At 36.6% G+C, this 18,646-nt stretch overlaps 2 protein-coding genes, 1 non-coding gene and 1 pseudogene across 4 annotated transcripts; all 4 read left to right on the top strand.

The window, feature by feature from the left end:
* Positions 1-220: 220 nt before the first annotated feature.
* Positions 221-327, top strand: LOC145103430 (small nucleolar RNA R71). The gene has a single exon (XR_013706523.1). It is a non-coding gene; the product is annotated as a small nucleolar RNA R71 (small nucleolar RNA).
* Positions 328-2,752: 2,425 nt separating this feature from the next.
* LOC145102009 (deneddylase) lies at positions 2,753-5,583 on the top strand. Its single transcript, XM_079039326.1, has 8 exons — positions 2,753-3,265; positions 3,403-3,606; positions 3,698-4,189; positions 4,267-4,377; positions 4,480-4,668; positions 4,763-5,002; positions 5,148-5,268; positions 5,361-5,583. Exons 1-8 carry the CDS (start codon positions 2,837-2,839, stop codon positions 5,480-5,482), a joined length of 1,908 nt encoding a protein of 635 aa, XP_078895452.1. The 5' UTR covers positions 2,753-2,836; the 3' UTR covers positions 5,483-5,583.
* A 1,012-nt stretch (positions 5,584-6,595) lies between these two features.
* LOC145102008 (28 kDa heat/acid-stable phosphoprotein-like protein) lies at positions 6,596-9,110 on the top strand. Its single transcript, XM_079039325.1, has 8 exons — positions 6,596-6,860; positions 7,531-7,568; positions 7,990-8,058; positions 8,164-8,247; positions 8,379-8,413; positions 8,512-8,597; positions 8,719-8,784; positions 8,884-9,110. The coding sequence occupies exons 1-8, from the start codon at positions 6,794-6,796 to the stop codon at positions 8,916-8,918; spliced, it is 480 nt and encodes a 159-aa protein (XP_078895451.1). The 5' UTR covers positions 6,596-6,793; the 3' UTR covers positions 8,919-9,110.
* Positions 9,111-10,485: 1,375 nt separating this feature from the next.
* LOC145098555 (importin subunit alpha-1a-like) lies at positions 10,486-15,250 on the top strand (annotated as a pseudogene). The gene is made up of 11 exons (XR_013704567.1): positions 10,486-10,816; positions 13,209-13,259; positions 13,318-13,409; positions 13,494-13,625; positions 13,711-13,896; positions 13,996-14,159; positions 14,245-14,323; positions 14,430-14,558; positions 14,647-14,774; positions 14,914-15,049; positions 15,191-15,250. The product of XR_013704567.1 is annotated as an importin subunit alpha-1a-like (transcript).
* The last annotated feature ends 3,396 nt before the right edge of the window (positions 15,251-18,646 follow it).

The raw sequence follows: 18,646 nt of genomic DNA, 5'->3' as shown, positions 1-18,646 counted from the left end.
GGCCATGACCGCTGCTATTTCTTCAGTTTGGGCCCCTCCTCCGCCCTTGATTCCTTCTTGCCTCGGGTTGTGGTATTCGCGAGCATGCTTCGCGAATTCTTCAATTAGCTCCTTGACCTCCCTTGGATTTTTCTTTGTCAAAGGTCCTTGAGAATCAAGGAGTTGTCTTGTCATCACGTTGACCCCATCATAAAAGATTGACATCTCTTGCTGCATATTTAGATCATGCTGAGGGCAATTTCTGAGTAAGCCCTTGTACCGCTCCCATGCTTCGTATAGTGACTCCCCCGGCTGTTGCTCAAAGTTGGCTATTGCCTTCTTGAGTTTGGCTATCTTGGATGGCGGGCAAAACTGGTCCATGAATTTCTCACGCATTTGTGCCCAAGTGGTGATTGTACCCGGTGGGAGTGCTTTTAACCAGTCCTTAGCAGCTCCTTTGAAAATGATGGGAAACATCCTAAGCAAGACTGTGTTTCTGTTGACATTTGGGACATTGAAGTATTCCGCAATGTCATTGACTTCATCTAGATGCTTAAAAGCATCCTCACGATCTTTCCCGAAAAATGGGATGTCCTTCAGGGCAGTCAATATGTGTCCCTTCAGCTCGAATGTGGCAGTGGCAGGTATTGCGGGTTGGACTAAACCGGGACCCACATCTTCTTAGATCCGCTTCTTGTAAGCTCCCATGGACATTTCTTCAATTGCTGCCATCTCGCTCCTTGGCTCGTTCTCGGGTTCGCTCGTGTGTTCTTCAAATTCCGGCTCGGTATCGTATTCAGACTCGGTTTGGACGGTTGTCTGATCTAAGTGCTCAATATTGCTCTTGTGCCTCGCGGATGAACTTGACTCTCCTGTCTTCTTTCCTGACTTCCTTGAAAAAGCTGACTTAAATTCTTGCAAGGGCGTCTTTTTCTTGTGAATCGCAGACTCGGGATCTTCAAGTGGTGGCACCAAGGGTGTGTTTGAGCCTCTGGTCATGAACTCCTGCAACTTGCTAAACTAAAAACGTAAAACTGGACTAAAATAAGAAAAACTAAAAACTGAAATCTCAGCTTTCACGTCGTAAGTTTATTAAAACTCACGTCGTGAACTCTGTGACAGAAATAGAAAAAATAAACTAAGCTAAGCTAGCAAAAATAAATAACCAATTAACCTTTTTGCAGATTTTATTCCACAAAAAGGGGCGATTAATCTGTTGCAACTAAATAAACTAATAATCTAAGCCGTTCCCCGGCAACGGCGCCAAAAACTTGATGTGCACAGAAGTACTCACTAATTTTAATATTTATAACCTAACAAACTTAACTAACGATGCACTTATAGACAGTGTACCTAGTCAGATTACAATATAGCTTGGGTAAGTCGGGTGTCGATCACAGGGAACGGTGTTACTAATTAATTTACTTACTATTAAATTAACCTAATTTTTAACAAGTTTAAAGGGGGTTTTACCTGATTTTACAAGATCAGATGAACTTAAATTCAAATTCAATAATTAAAAACACACACTCTTGTTTAGTTTGAATCCACTTCTCCCTTATGGCTAGCTAATGATTACGGATTATTAAGTTGGTTTTTTAGTTGTATTAGTAATTTAGTTCTAACTTTACCAATAATTAACTAATTCATGTCAAACCATGTATGTTCACACATAATTAACACATAACTAATTATGAATGTAAATATGCTATGTAAGATTTGTTATATAAACACAATTATGATCACAATACACGTTCTCTAGCACAGCTAAGCTTATTTATTCTAATTACTAACTAAGATTGGTCAATCCTAGCTCTAACAATTCAATGTTCACTAAATCATTAGGTAAACAGGTTCATGCAGTTTAATGGTCACTAAGCTACACAGAACATGCAATCAAGCAATTAGATAAACAAACAGTAGCATGCTAGGTTATACAAATCAAACACAAGCAATTTTTACCAACTAAACTTAATCCATAAACATATAACTATTTATAAGTTTAAAGCTTCATCTAGCTAAACAAGAGTAGCTAGATTCAGCTGCTCATCATAGCAACTAAACCAACACAGCTAAAAATAATGAAAGACATGTTCTTATTTAACCAAAATATAAACCTTTATTCTTTTTTGATGTTGAAAACCTTCTTCCAGAACCTTTCTTTTGCTCCAAATCGTCTTCTGGAACTCCTTCCTTCTGCCCAAGGGTGTCTCTATTCGTAATGGTCAAGGATTTATATGTTTGCTGATATCCATAAATTCACGTCGTGAATAGTAAGAAATTCACGTCGTGAGTTGTAGATAACCGTGCCCCTCAAGGATTCCTTCACCCGCGTACATATCTTCTAGAACCAACGATTCACGTCGTGAATCCTTTAAGTCTCACGTCGTGAATAATTTTTTTCCAGATTTTCTTCACTTTTACTCTTTTAATTCCCAAAGTTTCTTTCTTTAACGCTTTCAGTCCCCTTTTCTTCAAAATGTCTTCTTTTTGGCTGTAAATAACATTTAAGCTCATAAGTACCATTATTCTAAACAAATTACCTACTTTTTAATAAAAATGTACTTAAATATTGCCTAAAAATAAGTATAAATATGGCAATATCAAGATGCCTCGGTTAACCTCTTCGGTTTCACCTTATTGTTACATAAACAAAAATAATAGGGATTGATTATGACAATTCTTTAAATTAGTAGTTGTCTTTTGTCAAGTACCCAAATATCCTGGATCTACAGTGTACTACTAGTTAAAACTTGCCATCGCAAGGTTTTCCCAAAACCCTTGCTAACGTGCGCAGTTATGGTTCTAAAATGAGCCAAACATTCTTCGCACTTCGCACAGCTTCACAATCGCATCAATGGCTTCCTTTATTCATCCGCTTCCTGTCCGACTTCAGGTTTTCCCTTCAAAGTTCACTACTCTTACAGCCAAAAGCTTCGTCTTTCGACCCATAATTCGCCTAAAACCTTCTCGAATTTCCCTCACGGTACGAGCTCGCTCTGTCCCCACACCGTCGCGGCCTCCGCTGCCGGAAACCCAGCAATACATTCTTGATATTCTGGAAGGAGAAGATGTGAAGTCTATACCATGTGTGAGAACCTACGAGAATGACTTGGGTCGGCTGACTGTTGTTGGAGATGTTAACTTGGAACAGGCCCTAACAGCAGCGGCCGCTGACGGTGGTGAGGCTGCAGACGAACACATTGATCATGGTTTGGATGTCATGGTGGCGGAGACGGTGTTCCCAGGCCAATCCGATGAACACAGCACCATCTCCACCAGACTGGTTAGTTAATAGTTACCCTCCCTAAGCCATTTTTAGTGTTCAACTATTAATAACCGAATTTATCACTGATAATGGAATGGTGTTAATAACAAAAAGAAACTGTTTCTACTGTGAATTGTGATCTTTCCTTTCGACAGTTTTTGCCATCTAGAAAAGTGAAAGAGAGAGCTAAAAGTCTCAGAGATTATCTAACTGAAGACATGCTTTCAAGCACTACATCTACAAATATACTAGCAATGACATTCAGACAAGTGACTTTGAGACAACTTTGGAGTTTTGAACTTGTCTTGTTTACACCAGGAACAACAAGAAATATGAAAGATCTTGCAAACCCAAGAGAGGTTAAAGTTTAAACACCCTTCTCTTTTCTCTTACTCTTAATCCAAACATATATTCAGAAAGAAGGGTATAACAGTCCTTTCCTATCCACAGGTCCCTGCTTCCTTCACCTTCGGTTCCTCAGATGTACAAGCCATATCCAAGCTTGCAGAAGTGATTTTCATTTCGGCCCTTGAAAGCACCAAAAGGGATTTTCTTGATAACTCATTAGGCAAATCATCATTTAACATATTCCATCTATTTCATAAACACGAACAAATCGTATCACAAGATTCTTCTGTCATCTTATACAAAGTACACGAGGATGAAGTGGTTGAAAGTGCTAAAACTTTGCTTGAAAAGTTTAATTCAATGAAGGAAAGTTATAAACCTAAAGAAACAGCATTGAAGTATAATTGGTGGCCATGGTCTGTGTTTTCTAAATTAGAAAAAATTGGTGGACATGAATTTAGTTCATGGGTAAGTGAATATATTCCTGCTTACAGATTGCAAATCAAAAGTGACAAATTACAAAATTTGAAGTTTGAAGGATGGAAAGAATCTGCTAAAAATAGGTGGGAAGTCCTTCTTACCCACTCCCAAATGGTATTCTAGTTCTTCCTTTAATTTGCGTATATTTATTTTGGGATAAATGCAAAGATATAACTTAGTTTTATTTTCAGGTATGTTTGGCTAACATCTTGGATATGTATTATGAGGATTTATTCACACTCCCTGATAAAAAATTGCCATACAATGCAGCTTCCATGACTACTAACATGCACATGAAGAAGGTACTAAAGTTGTTAACTTTTCTTGGATAGATATTTTCTAATCTACACTTAAATTACATGTGATCTTTTAACAAGGTTACGATATTGATATTGTTGTTGCAGAAAGGTAACTCTTTTGTGAGAATGGTATCTATTTTCATCATAAGTGGATGCTTAATTGTTGCAATTACTGTAATGGGTCGGATCTTTTTGCCCCGTTTTCAAAATGGGCAAAACCGTTTCAGAGGAAATCAACAGCCCCAATCATCACATACTGATTCAATCCGTCTTTGGTCCATGGATCCTACTATGGTATGTAATTATATATATTCATATGATGCTTTCCAATTCCTCCTCACTTGTGTCTTATTATTTCAATGGGCGTTTTTGTCTTTTGTGTTGATAGTTGGAAGAGGTTTGTATTTCAATTTTGAAGAAAGTTGAAGCGGTTTATGGGTGGAGTGGAGAGATAAGAAAAGAAAGTGGTGGTGGTGTATCAACAGGTCAACTCCCTGATTACCTAACAAGATTGATTCAAGTTGATGACAACAATAATGCCACGTCAGCATCATCCACTCTCACTCCAACTGATAAAACTGACCATGATTTGTTATTAGCATCTGGACATAAAGTCGCAAGTTATCAGGTTTTCTTTCTTATCTTTTAACCCAATAAAAAAAACTATAAGCCAGTGTTTGGTAATGATGGAATCAGGGAAGGAATGGAATGGAATAACTCATTCCATTCCATCCAATCCAAAGAATAGATCGTGACATGAGCTCAAATTTCAGATTGTGATATCATCAGAAGGGAAAATAGTAGGATTCCAACCCACGAGCCTTCTTGCTGTTAATAATTGGGCATCAAATCCTTTGACCCAAGAGTTATATGGAAGGAAAAAACTCTCACCAGGTAAGATGATCAATTACAAGTCTTTAATCAATTTTTTTTTTTTTAAAAATTAAATGTTTTATATTTATTATTCTTTTTAATTATTGGAGCAGGATTCTTTGAGCCTTCATTGAAAATCAAACAGCCGAAGGAGGTGGTTTTGTTAGAGTTGGTGATGTCAGAAATTAGTGGGTCACATTTTGTATTGGTTAGACCTGTTAATGTGGAGATTTAAATTTTTTATTAGGAAAAGATAAAGATAGTAAGTATAGATGTTGAGCTAATTGGATCGATAAAATAATAAAACTATGAATAAATGATTGTATTGTTCTTTGATTTAATTCATAAAATTAGATGCATATTAGAGGGAAGTTGTTATGGAGTGAAATAATTCGATATCATAAAGAAAAATTGAATCAAAATTGTGTTTCTTACTAATATTGGACGATGACATGAAATTAATAATTTTAGTTTTGATTTACATTTTTTTATGTTGTTAAACCACAATTTAAGTCAAATATTCTCTTGGTATGATGGATGTGCAAATGGAATATAAAGAATAAAGACTATGATTGATACACACCAAATGTACATAATATTTTTGTTGTTAGAAATTAGAATCTATTGAAGGTAATAAAATCTCCAAACACAACAAATTTAAAAACGTATAAGAAGAAACAGGGGACCATGAATATTATCTTTAACATCTGTATGATCAATCGTTCTTTTAAATATTCATTTTGCTTTACCATTTTATACCCTACAAGCATTGCATTCATATCTACTACCAATCACGTCACAATCTTTTCACAAATTATTCTGAAGATTTGACTACGTAAATGGTTAAATACAATAAATGACAAATGTATATTTTATTTATTTATCTTTATTTCTTCGTGTCACAATATTCTGTTTTTAATTTTTAATTTAAGATAGTGTAATTTGAAAATCTAGCAAATTACTAAATTAGCATGTTCATTTAATTTCATATTAAGATATATATATTGGAAAATGTATAGACTAATCTGTCTTTAAATAACATTATTAATATAATAAGAAATTTTTTTATTGTATAATGAATGTTATAATAGAAAAAATAATAAAAACATAATGTTAATAATAAATAAATCAAAGTGAGTTTTTAGTATAATTTTTGTTTTATGAAAGTAGAAAAGTAGGATGCCCAAAACTAATGAAAACATTTATTTCAAAATTTCAATAAAAAAATAAAAAAAAGAGTAAATGAAAAATAGAATCAGATACTCTGTTTCAATTTGCGAAAAATCTACGGCGGTCAACCTTTCCACGTACACCACCCCTTGATGGCTTGATAGATTCTGTGTCCACAAGGCACAAACAAGCCCAACTGCGACTAGGGTTTCTTTCGCTTCTTTATTCTCCATTCTCCAATACAGGGGAAAATTTATCCCAAATACCCACCGATTAAAGAGGTGTGGAGCGACCATTTTCAAATTAATACAAAACTCTTGCTTCTTTTTCTTCTTCTTTCTCCGATTCTGATCGACCACTGTTAGCCTAATCAAGTATGGGGAGAGGGAAGTTTAAGGGCAAGCCTACTGGACGTCGCCAGTTCTCTACTCCTGAAGAGATGCGTATGTTTTTATACTCATACTCTCCTTTTCTTTTCATTAATTTAGTTTTATGTTATTCGATTTTTATATGCAACTTTCTTATGCGGAATGGATCCGTAGTAGTCCGATTTAAGATATTCGTTCGGTTTCGGTGCTTGGTTTCTATAATCTATAGACCTTGGATTTGATTTGGGTTTCTGTTAAATCTATTAATTGTTGAAATAGGCGAATGAATTCATTTCGAAAAGGATAACCGGACTTTTGTTTCTTGATTAGGTTTTAATGTTTCCAAAAGGGGTTTTGTTCTTGGTTCTATGTAAATGATTAGGTTTTGTTCTTGTTGATTAGGTTTTAATGGTTCCAAAAGGGGTTTTGTAGTGATATGAAAGGACTAATTTTCTAACAGGGCAACAAGGTTTTTGGTGCATGATACTTGGATTTAGGTTATTGGGATGCCACAATCATGAGGTGAATTAAAATTCATTGTAAAACATAGATACAATTTATCTAACGTTTTTTTGCATACATAGAATACATACAAAGTTACACACATAGTTAAGCAAGCAAGAATGTCCAAATAAGTAGTACAAATAATGTAAAGACAATTGGTAAAATATTGAGTATTAGGTCAATATGATGTTTATTCGTGTGACATGTTAACTAATATGATTTCTTTTGTTAATGATTGCAGTTGCTGGCACTTCATCTCGACCTCGTACATTTAAAAAGGTAATTTTAATATTCAAAAAAATTAAAAAGAAATAGGTTGAATTGTTGATGTCCAAAATGAACATGTCTTCACAGATTACATAAATTAAAATCTGGAACAGCATCATCATGGCTTCTTCCCTTTCTAGATAAAAAAACCAACACCAAATAAGTTTTTGTTATTCTAATATTCTTGTATCTCCTTGTATTCAGAAGACTTGATTTTTTGGTTACAAATAAAATAAGCTTTGAAGTGTATTATTCTATATGATTCTTATTGTTCATTCAGTGGCTATGGAGTCTTGTTTTATGCTCTTCTTCAGATTAATCTTGATAAAATGAATGAATTATTTTATTACTTGTCTTGAAGTAGGATCAAGGTTTAAAAAAATTAAATTAAAAAGATCTACATATAGTTGTTGACTAATGCATGATTTATCAGGAAGAAGCTGAAGTTGAAGAGGAAAGATCTGATGAAGAATCTGAAGAGTCATCTGAGGAAGAATCTGAAGTCAGTAAACTTTTACACTTTTTTCTTTACAAATATATTCTTTTGTATTTAGTTATAAATTATAAATTCTGTGTTTGCTTATTCTATTTCCTTTTTGTTTTATAGAAGAAGAAAGGGACCCAAGGTGTTATTGACATTGAGAACCCTAATATGGCTAGGCCCAAGACCTTGAAAGCAAGAGATGCTGATGTAAGTACTACCCATTAACACATATATATATATATATATATATATATATATATATATATATATATATATATATATATATTAACACATAGAGATTTATTTTGATCAATTCTGCTGATTGCTATGCTTTTCAGCTGGATAAAACTAGTGAACTTTCAAGACGTGAAAGGTTTGTAAATTCTTTTCCTCTTCTGATTATTATTTTGTTCCATATTTTAAAAGACCAAAACACCCCCATATGAGTTGAGTTATAATGTTTATTTACAGAGAAGAAATTGAGAAACAGAGGGCTCATGAAAGGTATATGAAGCTGCAAGAACAAGGGAAAACAGATCAAGCAAAGAAGGATCTAGGTAATAAGCATGCATTCTTCCTCATATCAGTAGTTTTATTGGGATGAGGGCATTTATGTCTATTGACATCAGTCTAATTAATGTATGCCAAGTAACTTTTATCCATGTGTTGTATTTGCAGAGCGGTTGGCTCTAATCAGACAACAGAGGGCAGAAGCTGCTAAGAAACGAGAAGAAGAGAAAGCTGGTAATCTTTTTATATTTTATTCTTATGAAAATGAATAAAAGATACATATGCTTTTGTATATATTTTTTTATATATAAATGTTTGGTGTTGTGTTTTCAGCCAAAGACCAAAAGAAGGCGGAGGCAAGAAAATAAGTGGGAATGAAAGTGATGGTAGTTTTCACATGATATGATGATGTATGGTTATGGTTTAGTTTGTTGGTTAATTTGAAGTTGAATCTTTCTTATATGCCTATGTTGGCCATTGTGGGGGATCACTCTTTAACCATTTTATTAACTTTCTCTTATTTACTTTTAAAACTTAAAAGCTCGTCTATTAAACCCAAACTTATTATTCGCACTAGCTTTCATTTGTTATGTGTGAAAAGCTAGACATCCATTTATTGTGTTTGGAAAGTCAAAATGTATGAGAAAGTATTTAGAATGATGAAATTTTGGTGGCCATCATTGAAACCTTTTTTAGAAAATATAACAAAATGATCTCATGGATACAGTTATACAGACACCTATAACATGGAAACTATATTAAACTTTGTGATTATGAAATTTTATTTGAAGATGTATGTTAGCACAGTTGGTTAAAGCGTAATTGAAGTCATGTTTTGCATAAAATTGTTTTTGTTTGGTTGAAAGTTAAAACGGACCATTGACTTTTAACTTACTCTCTTCAACATAAAGACTTTACACATTAACCACATCCATCTGCAAGTAAAACTGAGTTCAATGTATTTCACTAGCATGTTTGAAAGTTTAAAAAAATGAACGAGACTAGTAGAGTTCGAACTCACGCTTTCCATCATAATGACCATACGCTTTAAACAGTTGTCTCTTGACCATAAATTTTAATATGTTTCGCAAGTTATATGTAAAAATCGTCAATGTCCGATATAGAGCTTGGGATCTTTAATCTAATACACAAAAAATCTCTATCAAATGGGCTAGTCTAGCATGGATTTTAAGGAGTTAAAATGATAAATAGTTATATTTTATGATATTTAGTAAAAATGTGGGTATGGGTGATAATGGGAATTACGGTCATTTTAATGTTTTAGTTAATAACCCTTTTTTGCATCGTTAAATTAAATGAAAATTTGCGTTTAATGGACATAATTGTCTAATGTCTGATATTTTTCAGTTCAATTAAAAGATTACTGTTATTTCTTCTAATTGAGCTGTAAGATATTTTTCAGTTCAATTGAAAGATTATTGTTATTTCTTCTAATTGAGCTGTAAGAAAGTTGGTGGAGACTAATCACAACGTAATTTTATTTTATAAAGACAATGATATTTCACAAAATCGATTTTGTCAAAATAAGTTAATTTATATTTTACAATTTACAACATTTTTTTAAGAAATATCATTTCATAATAAGACAACCTTTATTTAATAATTTAGTAATTAGCTAAATAAAAGTATTCCATCTTTACACATGTAATCAATCGTATATCAAAATAAAAAAATATTTATTATTCATGTCTAAATCACGTACAAATACTAATAACAGTTAATGCCACAATAAATATCTACAAATGTAACTATGTGAATACTTAAAATTAATTAACATTAATTTCTTCAATAAACATATACAACTCCAACTTTCCTATAAATACACCCAAAACTTATTCTCTCATAGCATAAGACGAAAAGCTTTACTCGGAAGATCCATCAAAAGAATAAGAACACATATTTACTTAATCAAGAATGGCAAACCTAAAGCCAAGTTTGTTTCTGATTATAGCCATGGTAGTTGCATCTATGGAGTTCAATCACTCGGTGGCAACTGAGCATGTCGTCGGCGATTCCTTCGGCTGGGCAGTGCCACAAGATGCTGGTTTCTACGCTATGTGGTCTCTAAACGATACCTTCATAATTGATGATACTCTCATCTTTAATTTTGTCGATGGATTTCATAATGTTGCAGAAGTAACGAATGAGGCATACGACAACTGTGACACCCAAAATCTAATCTCAATCCAAAGCACCAGCCCCGCTAGATTTACTATAAACAATGTCGACAACCACTACTACATCTGTACCGTAGGCTTGCACTGCAAGTCCTTTTTGAAATTAGCGATTAGGGTTTCCGTTCCTAACAATTCGTCTGCAATGTTATCTCACTGATATTTTATTATTATCATATAAATATAAATATAATGAAATAACACTTTGGTTAAACAATTATACTTTATTTTTCTCGAAGGTGTTGATGGTATGTTAAATTGTAACACCCAAAAATTTCAAGCCAATTTAAAACTTTTCAAAACATTTAAAACCAACAGTTATTATAGATTTGCTTTCAAAATAGTCTATATCAGAGTCTTTCCCAGAAACATAAACAAAACATGAGGAGCTGTACGATCATGCATTCGCCTTGCCACGATCTCCTGATGTACCTGAAACAATAAACTGAAACTGTAAGCCCGATAGCTTAGCGAGTTCCCCTAAAATACTGATACACTGCACATAATACATATACAAATAACAGCATATACTGGGTCCACAACTTTACAGATTGGATTACCTCTTGGGCCCACAATGTGAGTCTGGATTGCCTTCCAGGCCCACAACTCACATCTGAATTTCCACTGAGCCCGCAGTATGAGTCTCTCTCAGCTCGTATCTGGAATGCTCCCGGGTTTGTTGGTTACCGCACGAAGCAGTATCACCTCAACCCATCCCACATAATATGTCGACATATAATACAACTAATGCACATACCAATAATCACATGATACTATAGGTAGTCCTACAGATCTACCTAATTGGCATAACAACTAACATGCAACACTAACTCATAATCAACATACTACCAACTGCTAGGAAATCATATCTAATGGGCCGACCTTTGTGCCTTAGACCCCTTAGTATAGTGGGGATAACTTCACCACCTATATTCACCATAGAACCATACTTTTAAATTTCCAATTTCCCAACAGTGTCCCCAGAAGTCCACCGGTCAACCTTTGGTTACAGTCAAAGTCATCGGTCAAGGTCAACAGTCTATGTTGACCTCAACTCGTTGAGTACCCTCAGCTACTCGCCGAGTTCCTTGCATAACTCACCAACTCGCTGTGTCACTCATCTGACTCGCCGAGCCCACGACAATCTTCATCGGACTCGCCGAGTTCCTTCAGTCCTTCATCCATACAGAGGCTTTTTAAGCCATGTTAAGGCTCCAAATTATAGATCCAGCTTCCCAAGGCATGTTTAGAGTTGCAAACTTTACGTGCATATAAAGCTCCCACTACTAGAAAAATAGCCTTTTACGACGCGCGAACCATGACACGCAGTGATTTATGATACGCAAAGGTGAGTGTCTAAAAAATAATGTCATCTCTTCCAAAATTTAAAGGATTTCAGACGCGCATTTTTGCATGCCCTAAAATTAGTGTCTAAACAAAAAAAAAATAAAAACACGGAGGGCACCTGCGTGTCGTCTACGACCGTCGCTATATAAATTTTAATAGAACGCGCGCGTTCCATCCAGGGAAAATGAAATCCCAAAAACTTAAAATCCCCGCCTTCCTTTTTTTTCTCCCTCCACTTTAATTTCCCTAGTAGCTAGGGCTTTTTTTTTCAAGAACTTGCCCCGATTATGCCCTCTTGTACTGCTCATTCTCTCTTCAACTTCCCTTTCTCTCCTTCTCACTTCGACAAACCCTTTCTCTTCTTCTCGGTTCTCGACGTCGACAGCTTCTCCCACCTCGGACGTTTCTCTTGGTGTTGGCGCCTCCCACCTCTGACCTCCGTCTAGCCCCGCCCCACCGTCCAACGCTTTCCAGCGTCACCCAGCCGATGGAGCCCCTCATCTCCGACAATCTCACCTCGCCTGCCCTTGCCAGCAACATTAGGTCTGGTGACCTAGACCGAGAAAACTCAGAGCCTTCGGAGGAGTGGTGACACTACTCAAATCCCAGCGACGGAAGGAAACTCTCTATCACAGCAACAGAAAGTCGGAGAATGGAATGGGAGAAAGAGAAATAGAAATCGAGAAATCGACTTATACAGTAAATGGGGAAGAATCGATGATGCACGCAACATGTTTGATAAAATGCCTCATCCGCCATGGTCTTAATCTACAAGTCTCTCTCTCTCTCTCTCTCTACCCCATACTGCTCGACAACCACCCAGGCACCCACCACCCTTCGTCTTCTCTCTGGTTCACCACACTTCTCCTTCCTATGTTTGTTAGATTCGTCATCTGATTGGCGAGTGTTCTGTAAAAAATGATGTTTCCGTTTCATATTTTATGGATACCTCAATCTTCCGTGATGATTATGAATGTAGTCATAGAGTACTCGCTCCACTATCATTTTCAATCATTTTAGGGCATGGAGAGGTAATTTTTCTAGTCGAGGAGGGTTTCAATTATATATCTACTATATCTATTTCTAACTTTTTTACAAAGGATCGTTATGATTTAGGTTTCAGTTTAGCTTCCGAGACACCTCACATGATAAGTGCAACTGTTAAAGGCATAACTCCATTGAGTTATGAGTTTACTTATCTTGTATCCATTACATTTTTAACCAGAACGCAGCCCTCCCATTGAAGAAGTTATTCAATCCGGTGTTGTTCCTCGCTTTGTTGAGTTTCTTGTAAGGGAGGATTTCCCACAACTTCAGGTGAAATTCAACATTCTGTAACATAATATAAAATACACACAATAGTTACATGTATTTTATATAAACAATATATATTCTCTGTAGTTTGAGGCTGCTTGGGCTTTGACTAATATTGCTTCGGGGACATCTGAACACACAAAAGTGGTGATTGATCATGGTGCTGTTCCAATATTTGTGAAGCTTCTTGCATCTCCAAGTGATGATGTTAGAGGACAAGTATCTTTTAGAGGTTTTTGTATTTCATAAACTCAATTCACAAATTCATTATCATGACTTCAATTTCACTTTATCTACATGTTAGGCTGTATGGGCTTTATGAAATGTTGCTGGTGATTCCCCTAAATGTCGTGACCTTGTACTTGCACAAGGTGCTTTGATTCCTCTACTATCCCAATTAAACGAGCATGCTAAGTTATCCATGTTGCGAAATGCCACATGGACACTTTCAAATTTTTGCAGAGGCAAACCACAACCTTCTTTTAGTCAGGTTTGTTTCTGAAAAGACTAAACTACCCACATAGTTCTTTTGGCTCTATCTTTTCAACATTTGTAATGATGAATTCTGATTTGTCTTGACTTTTCACAGACAAAACTTGCACTTCCAGCTTTACAAAAACTTATTCATTCAAACGATGAAGAAGTTTTGACAGATGCTTGTTGGGCTCTTTCATATCTTTCAGATGGCACAAATGATAAAATCCAAGCTGTTATTGAAGCAAATGTATGTCAAAGATTGGTTGAGCTATTGAAGTGAGTCTTTTCTTCTTCTTCTTTTGAATAAAGTTAGGATCTTTAAAACTTTTTTTTAAGTTCTAACCTTTTTCTATATTTTTAGTCACCCTTCTCCATCTGTCCTTATCCCTGCTCTTCGTACTGTTGGTAACATTGTTACAAGAGATGATATGCAAACTCAGGTAGCATTTCTTTTCAAATATTTCTCAAAGAAAATTGTTGCATTTGTTTTTAGATTATAGAAAATAAATATAATATTCGTTTCTCACTTTCATTTGTTTGTTGTAGTATATAATCAATCATCAAGCTTTGCCTTGTCTTCTCAACTTGTTGACCAATAACCACAAAAAAAGTATCAAGAAAGAAGCTTGTTGGACTATATCAAACATAACCGCTGGCAACAAGGAGCAGATTCAGGTCATAATTTTAATTTTTTTTAATCAAGATTTAATCATCAAACCTTATTTTCTTGACTGATATATCATCTACTTTGTGATTTTTACAGACAGTGATTGAAGCAAATATCATTGGCCCTCTTATTCATCTGCTTCAAAATGCAGAATTTGACATCAAGAAGGAGGCTGCATGGGCTATTTCTAATGCTACTTCAGGTGGAAGCCATGACCAAATCAAGTGAGATTCATAAACCTAAAATATTGTCTTCAATTTCCCAATATTTGTGAGCAAATTTCAGGAAATTGCAACACGTTTTTACCCATAATAACTATAAGTTTTGTAGTTACATTGTTTTTTTGCTGATAATAAAATGCAGGTATTTGGTAAGTGAGGGATGTATTAAACCTTTGTGTGATTTACTGATATGCCCTGATCCGCAAGTGTTTGCATATGCAGTAAATCCGCAAGTGCTTTTTGCCTCGACTGTTAATGTGAAAAAAAGAATCAAAGTAGTATGTATCAGAAACATAAATTTAAAAATATATAGAAAATTACAATTATGCCCTTGTATATTGATTGGTTAGTAGCCCAACGTTCATAATAGTGAGTATATCTCTCTAAAGAATTCTTTGCCATTTCACTTCTGTGTTCAGATTCATCATACTACAAATGGAAGTGGAATGAATTACAAGATTAAAGATTTGAGACTTTAAAAAATGAATAATTGTAATGTTTTATTGAATTTAGAGTAAAATACAATTAGTTTTATTACATGATGTTTATAATTCATGCATGTTTACAGCTGCATTTGCAACCTTGTTCTAACAACAAACCCACATGTAGTATTTAATTGTTTATTTATGGTTGTGCCCCTGAACTATTATGTATTAACATCCATAAGCCTTTTGTTCTCATGTTAGTTAAGATTCATAAAGATACTTATGTTCTAGCTGAATATAAATAAGTCTTTCTAGTAGCCCCACCCTTATCCTTAGCAACATAATTAATTACATTAGCATCTAATGTAATTCGGTTCTGCTTACAGTAACGAGGAAGAAGCAAGCCATTGTATCTAGTAGTTTTGGAGGAAACGAGACTCAAGCAAAAAGCAAACACACGGAGAGTTGTTGGCAGATAGTAAGCTAGATAATGCAATTGTATATTCTGCTTCTCTTGAGTTCATTTTTTTATAACATTTACTCACTATTGGAATAATTATTTGTATTTGACATATTAGTGAAATGAATTATCTTTGTTATTTATGGTATTTTATTTGTATGACATTAAATTTTATGCAATGGATTGTATTTTTTGTATATGACATTTATTTTTTATTACGAGACATTAAATACAAATTTAATTTGAAAATTAGTAAATTTGTAAATATTTTTTTTAAACATTTAAATTTATGATACGCAAAAATGTGTGTCATCTTCATTTATGACATGGCCTTTCTTGACAGGGGCTTTCTTGATACGCATTCCGTGTCATTAACACGCGCGTCATAAGGTTACGACACGCGAATGCGTGTCGTCTTCCTTTATGATAGGGCCTTCCTTGATAAGCATTGCGTATCGTAAACGCGCGTCGTAATTGCGCATCGTAAATGAGCGTCATAAATGCGCGTCGTCTCTCTTTATGACATGGCCTTCCTTGACACGCATTTGCGCGTCGTCTGAGCCTTTTACGACACGCAATGAGCGTCGTAAAAGGCTGTTTTTCTAGTAGTGTCCAAGGTCTTAAAATGACAAAACTAAGCTTGTAAATGTAACGACCGAAAAACACAACAAATTTTAAATTTTTCAAAAACATCTCAATACCAATAATTCTTTACAAAAAGGTTTTCAATACAAAACATTTATCGTATTCCCAGAATCATAACACCACAAAATCATGAGGAGCGGTACGATCACGCCTTCGCCTTGCCACGATCACCTGAAGAACCTGAAAAACATGAAACCACCACTGTAAGCCCGAAAGCTTAGTGAGATACCCCCAAAATACCAACCACAAATACCATACACGCATAACATGCCATAACATATCCGATCATAGAACGATCATGCTCTCCGGGTCTACTGTGTGACTGGTCCGCAGCACCGGCCAACAGTCCACCTGGTCCACCCTCTGAGTCTATCCGCATACATCGAGTCTACAGTGTGATTGGTCCGCCCGTTCCCAAGCCTTCAATCCACCTGGTCCACTCTCTGAGTCTACAGTATGACTGGTCCGCCCGCATCGGGCCTTCAGTCTGTCTGGTCCACTCTCTGAGTCTATCCGCATACATCGAGTCTACAGTGTGATTGGTCCGCCCGTTCCCGGGCCTTCAATCCACCTGGTCCACTCTCTGAGTCTACAGTATGACTGGTCCGCCCGCATCGGGCCTTCAGTCTGTCTGGTCCACTCTCCGAGCCTTCGACACGTCTGGTCCGCCCCTACCGGGACCTACAGCCTATCCGGACCGCTCGCTGGGTCTACGGGACAACCGGTCCGCCCTGGGTATCTTGGCCTACTGCACACAGCAGGACCCGCCTCAACCCAACTCCAATCCAAACATCCATGTGCACATATACATACAATCATCTAACAATTCACAGATAACAAGCAGACCAACAGATCACATAACATACCACTATCCTAACCAGGATACCGACCTAACAGGTCACTGACAAAGCATCTCCCTATCTCTCTGGATACCGATCTCAATCAGGTCTCTAGCATATACCATCCCAACTCACAGGATGCAAACATGATAAAGCAGTAACATAAAACAACTACCCGGATCTCAATCCGATAAGGGCCGGCCTTGGTGCCTTAGACCCCGTTGATATAGTGAGGATAACTCACCTCAAAGCTGCCGACTGAACAGATAATCCAAGCTACTTCGATCACTGATACGATCTCCACCATTGGTCAACCACCAATGCGCTGAACTCAAAACAACAAACAATAATTACCAAAATGCCCCTGGAACCACTGGTCAAAGACAAGGTCAAAGTCAACCCCTGACTGACCCTACTCGCCGAGTCAACCCGATGACTCGCCGAGTCCCCACACTCAGAACTTCACTCGATCCGCGATCTAACTCGCCGAGTCACCCCGAGACTCGCCGAGTTCAACAACTCTGAGTCCACTCGCACACAACTCACCGAGTCATCCCTTGACTCACCGATTCTCGACTCAACCAGAGAATATCGGGACTCTTCGACAAGACTCGCCGAGTCTATGGCTATCTTCAACCTACTCGCCGAGTTGTTCATACAACTCGCCGAGTTCCAAGCCATCTTCATCCGACTCGCCGAGTTGTTCTTCCAACTCGTCGAGTCCCAGCTCATCTTCAAGCAACTCGTCGAGTCTACCCATGTGACTCGCCGAGTACCACCGATCTGAATCCATTCAGAAGCATTCCAGGCCATGCAAATGATCCAAAACATAGATCTAGCCTTATGCAACTCAACCATCACGTAAAGTGGCAAACTTTACGTGAATCCCAAGAGATCTAGGCCTTAATCACTTATAACTAGGGTTTGGGACTTGCAAGCTTCACCAAACACTCCAACACAGGGACTTTCATGCTCTCTGATTCGCCTCCCTTCCAGATCTGAGGTAGCAACCTCAGATCTAACCTCTAGACTTCCATTTACATCCTTAGACAAGATCCCACAAACCCCAAATTGAAGAAACAACATACAATCAGACCAAGAACGAGGTATTACCTCCAATGGACGCCCCCAACTGCAATGAAGTTGATTCCAAGCAAAGCCCCTTGCCCCAAGCCTTCAATTCCCACAAAATTCCTTCAATGATTACTTCTCCAAGCTTCAATCCACTCAATAATGGAGCTCCTCTGCGATTTAGGGTTTCTAGAACTCAAGAGGGAAGTAAAGAGGCTGGGGAAGGAACATAATGTTCCTTATATAGGGCTCAACCCCGAGAATTAGGGTTTTCTCCACCCATCGCCTACTCGCCGAGTCATCTCATCGACTCGTCGAGTCGGCTACTTAACACGCGGTCAAGCCGCGACTCTACTCGTCGAGTCCATCCATGGACTCGCCGAGTCACTCTTTCCCAATTAACACTTTTGGCCCTTCAACTCTACTCTTTCTATT

Source organism: Lactuca serriola, chromosome 4, assembly GCF_051521515.1.
Source record: "Lactuca serriola cultivar US96UC23 chromosome 4, Lser_US96UC23_V15, whole genome shotgun sequence".
Taxonomy (NCBI): Eukaryota; Viridiplantae; Streptophyta; class Magnoliopsida; order Asterales; family Asteraceae; genus Lactuca; species Lactuca serriola.
This window is presented reverse-complemented; position numbering and strand designations above follow the sequence as displayed.